Here is a 5,301-nt window from a genome sequence, read left to right on the forward strand (position 1 = left end):
TTCTTAAAATAGGATTCAAGATTAATGCTGTGAGTCCCGGAGACGGACAAGGGTGTTATTGAGAGGTGCAGCTTCATGGTGGTTCTCTACAGAGGCTGTTACCAGTATTCCCACTATATTGGCCCCCCTGTGTCAGCGAACAGAGGCTTTTGTACAACACCCCTGGACTCAGTCAAAGGTCTAAGAGGAGAAGGCTGCAGGATATCAGAGGGAGAGCTGCAGAGCACAGTGGGGAAGCCACCACCACTGCCACCAGAAAGGGCAATGGAAACTGAAACGAAATGCTGCCCTTCACCAGCAAAGGAAAGAGCTCAAGTTCTGGGATGCTCCTAGGATTCTCTGGCACCTTCCCCTGAATGGCCTCCCTGCCACTGGCGGCTGTCCCACAACCATGTAGATAAGATGCACTTGAACTTTTTGTTCCAGAGGATCCCCTGTTCTCTGCTCCACCCAAGCCTTTCACCTCTCTCGCTTCAGGCTTCAAGGCTCCACTCCATCTCTTGTAGTTACTTGAGATGATCTTTAGAATCAACACAGGGTGACAACTATAGGCTCCTTAGGTGTCTGAGAACTTTGGAACCAGGGCCAGGTATATCTTCAGCTCCTCGGGAAGGCTTACTTGATCTGGTTTTAATCAGTTTGGGCCATATGGCTGTTATCTAGGTATATTTGTATGCTCAGTGACTAGCTCAGTGCTCAGCTCATTGTGGGTGTTCAAACAGTCCACAAATATCACTGAATGAATTCATGAACACCCAAGGCCAGCACTAAAACAGACACATCCCCTCTACCACAAAAGGGGCCACCACGGAGTCAAATACACTCAGGTTTTTTGAAAAGCATCTCTCCTCTTTCCAGCCATTTCTACATTAGCATTCTAATTGTGGCTTTCCAATCTCTAGTAATGGAAAAAGGGGTTACTTTTAAATTATCAGCATCCAAAAATTTCAAAGGAAAGCCCATTTGAAGTGCCATTACCAAGAACTATATCCAGTCACTTAAAAATGGCTATTACTGGTCTGGGCAAGAAAATACACAAGATTCCATACATACGCTGTCAAGTTTGGCAAGAGATTTTAGACAACTTCCACCCTTCCCACCCAATCCCAAGTAAATAGGGCATTTGTTTGTATTTCCACATTGGCCTCATGAAGGAAAATACCTCCTCCACCTAGAAAAACAATCTGTAACATTCAGACATGGAACTTTGCGGGCAAACTTTGTAGTAAGCATGAAGTACATAGTGCCCTTAAAAACATAAAGCAGAAAAGTGTCTTTAATAAAGGTTTCTCCTGCCAGCATTATCCTTAAGTTTACACTTATACCTGGTNAAAAAAAAAAAAAAGCATCCTTAAAAGAGATCTTTGCTCTAAAAGAAAAGCTTAAACTCTTAGGCGTGTTTCAAAAATGTTCACACTATCGTGGTAATCATCCTTTATCCCTCTATTGTGTATATAGGCCAAATCTTTCACATGTAGGAGAAATTACTCTCATTCAACCTATAGATTTCAATCAAGGGCAAGTGGGAGCATGAGGGGGGTAACTTGAAGAAACACAGCCATAGAGGAGATGCTTAATTTAGCTTTACAAATAATATGTGAAACAGTTGGCACCAATAAATATGTCAGATACACTAACCCAGCAACACTTCCCAATATTAACATGTAATAAATATAAACATGAATGCACGCACATGTACACATACAGATGTAACCCACGACCAATATTAACTTTGAAAACAGGCCTTTACACAAACAGGCTGAAGTAAAATAAATATGTAGTCACTTTTGTTTAGTTTCGGCTCTTTCTCAATGTCAAGAATACAAAAACCCTGGAAAAGAAAAGAATGCTTCCAAAAATATTCACTAGGCAAACTAGCAAAGTAGGACTGTCTCCCTGCAGATCAGAGGAAAATCTACCTCAGGGTGAAGCTGGCTGGTGCTGGGAGGGCTGGGAGTGAGAGTTAGTTTTGTTCCGGTGTTTTCAAATGTTGATGGGCTCAATGGTTTAGCATCCGGTTCATTTGTTGTTGTCTTTCTCTGACTGGTTTTTTTCCTTTCTTCTGAAAAGTCTTCTTGTGAGGACCTTAAGCTCTAACTGGCACTCAAGGGTGTTAAATACAATTTAACATTTTAAAGGCTAGTAATTTTACTTCCTGAGAACAATTACCATGTTTTCATTTAGATTTTAAAGCTCTTTTTTGAACAATGTAGAAAAAACAAGGTTGATTTCAGAGTCTCAATTGTGAATAGTTTCAACTATTAATAGGAGGCAGTTTTCCTCAGGGCCATACAGGACATGAAATAATTGATTCGGCCATACAGGACATGAAATAATTGATTCGCCTACACTAAGCAAACAAGTTCAGGGTAGAGGCCTCGCCTAGGCAGGCTAGTTTGCAGGCCTTGAGGGAAGAAATCTCCCATTAGCAGTCTGCTATCTATCATTGATGTGGAAACTAGATTTTCCTAAAGTAAAACCTCACCTGAAAACAGCCTGGCTGTAACAAAACATTATGACCCAGGAGGAAGCAAACGGACAAACATCAACAAGGGTGAAAACCTAGCTCTAACTCATGAAATGTTTGCATAGATAAGACACTTCAAATTTTTATTCTTAGCTCATTTTTAAAGAAATTGACATTCTATATGCCTACTGCATTTCTGGATTCTTTAGCAAAATAAAAGAAGAAAATCCAGTTTAAGTTATCCTTTTGTTAAGCAGGTTGGTGTGCTTTCTCTTTATTTATTCAGCAAATATTACCAGAGCACCCACTATGTGCTACTCTGGTGAGATAAAATGTAGTACTTCCTACTTGGAAGTAATAATTATATCTTATTGTTTTATAATTCTTAGCGGAATTTTTCATTCATCCTCGTAATATGTAAAAGCAAACCCCACTTTTGGAGCATGCTTATTTCGCATGGTATTTATAACCCTGGTTACATTGGAAGCAGACATCTGACTTACACATCTTATCTCAAATTGAACAGATTTCAATCCAAGCTGGGGGTGGGGTGGGGGGGGGGCACAGCTCACACAAGACCTTCTGCTTGGCCAAATCACTGCAGCAAGCTTTAACCCCATCAGAACATTTAACCTGTTGGGCTCCCTTCTCCCCAAACTCTTCTTAATACCCTCTGGGAACTTAATAACAAATTGCTCAAATCACTCATTTCAAATCCAGGCCTTTGGGCACAAACTCATATCCTAATTGATACAGCGGAAGAGATAAGGGGTTTTCAGCACTTTTTCCACAAATGGGGACTCCAACTGACAGTTAAGATGATACTAACATCAGAAATTCAAGGACTGTCCTCAGTGCCCCACACTGGGGACCCCTGAGGACACCTTCCCCCAACATTTATTCTCCACACTTGGCTCCCAGACCCCTTCCTGCTGTCTTTAGAGACCCTGGGGCTGGGGGAAGAAAGGGGGGCTGTCTGTGAGTCTGCAATCACCAGCTCACTGCTGACTCAGTTGACTATGGCTTCAGCTTTAATTTAATTTTTAATACTTAGGTGGTTTTTTCTAGCAACAAAGCTTGGTGTTTTCACTACTTTTGTTTCTTTTTGGCTAGTGGTAAGGACCCGGTGCCTGGCTCTTGGCTTGGCTGGGGGTGCGGGGTGAGAGAGGACAGTTGGCACTGCCCCCAGGGAGAGGGCCAGGTGGCTTGGCTGGAGACAAAGGCATCTAAAGAATCTCACCTGGTTTTTTGCCTTCTCCCAGCATGCCCTGCTCTGCAGCAGGGGCTTTTGGGGTCCTGGTAGGCTTCCTAGCTCTCTCTTCCCCAAGTCCTGAGCAAGTGTTGTGGGGATGGTGGCTCCTGTCCACAGGCTCTGAGTCTCCAGGGGTGTTCGGAGCTGCCCGGAGCCCATGTCCTGGCCAGACCCCGCTGGTGGGGTGAGGTGTTGGTCCCCGTCCTGGTGCAGGTTTACAAGCTCTAGAGGTACAATGCTCTGGTCTCCCTGGGGGCAAGTGGGAACTGCATCCCCTACTCCTGCTCTCCATCCCCAAAAGCAAAAGATGGGGTCAGTCGGCCTTCAGAGTTGGGTGGGGAGAGAGATGTCAGGCAGCCGGGAGGGAGAATGTAAAGGCTAAAATAAAACCAACAAAAGTTTGTCAAGTAAAAAAGAGAAGAAATTCAAGGACTGCCTATCAACCTCTCTGGAAGAAAACTCAGCACCTTTAAGTAGTTCGACAGGGAAGTCTGATAAGTAATGACAAAGGTCTCTTGTAAACCTCACCACCCTGGAAAACCAAAAAATTAACAACCTGATGAAATGAGAATTAGCTAAGAAATACTATTTTAAACACGCTGTATTTTTATGTGAATTTTCAAGTACACTGACTTCTTTTTTAATTTTTAATTTATAGTTGGCATAGCATATTAATTAGTTTCAGGTGTATAGCATAGTGATTAGACGTTTATATATCTTATGAAGTGACCACCACAATAAGTCTAGTACCTATCTGACACCATACATAGGTATATTATTGACTATATTCCCTATGCTGTACTTTACATTCTCCTGACTACTTGTAATTGGCAATTTGTACTTTCTAATCCCTTCACCTTTTTCAGCCAGCCCCCAACCCTCCTCCCATCTGGCCACCATCAGTTTGTTTCTATATTATGAGTTTGTTTCTTTTCATTTTGTTTGTTCACTTGTTTTGTTTTGTTAGATTCCACAAATAAATAAAATCATACTGTATTTGTTTTGGTCTGACTTATTTCACTTAGCGTAATATGCTTTAAGTTGATCCATGTTGTTGCAAATCCAAAATTTCATTCCTTTTTATGGCTGAGTAATATTCCATTGTATATATATATACCACATCTTCTTTATCCAAACAACTACTGAGGGACACCTAAGTTGTTTCCATATCTTAGCTATTGTGAATAGCGCTGCAGTGAACATAGGGGTGCACATATCTTTTTGAATTAATGTTTTGGGTATCTTCAGATAAATACCCAGAGGTGGATTTGCTAGGTCATATGATAGTTCTATTTTTACATTTTTGAGGAACATCCATACTGTTTTCCATAGTGGCTGCACCAATTTACAATCCCAACAGTGCATGAGGGTTCCCTTTTCTCCACAGCCTTACAAACACTTATTCTTTGTTGACTTTTTGATAATAGCCATTCTGATAGGTGTGAGATGGTATATCATTGTGCATTTTCTGGATGACTAGTGATGTTAAGCATCTTTTTATGTACCTGTTGGCCACCTGTACGTCCTCTTTGGAGAAATGTCTATTCAGATCCTCTGCCCATTTTTTAGTTGGATTGTTTGG

General features: G+C 41.6%; 1 protein-coding gene across 1 annotated transcript in view; it reads right to left on the reverse strand.

Moving 5' to 3' along the window:
- PROSER2 (proline and serine rich 2) overlaps positions 1 to 4,065 on the reverse strand; it is a 49,731-nt gene extending 45,666 nt beyond the window's left edge. The window contains exon 1 of the mRNA XM_019656993.1: positions 3,708 to 4,065. Within this exon, the coding sequence (XP_019512538.1) occupies positions 3,708 to 4,011 (304 nt within the window). The 5' untranslated portion in view covers positions 4,012 to 4,065. The remainder of the gene's footprint in view (positions 1 to 3,707) is intronic.
- Positions 4,066 to 5,301: the final 1,236 nt, after the last annotated feature.

This window comes from Hipposideros armiger, unplaced genomic scaffold (assembly GCF_001890085.2).
Source record: "Hipposideros armiger isolate ML-2016 unplaced genomic scaffold, ASM189008v1 scaffold_271, whole genome shotgun sequence".
Lineage (NCBI taxonomy): Eukaryota > Metazoa > Chordata > Mammalia > Chiroptera > Hipposideridae > Hipposideros > Hipposideros armiger.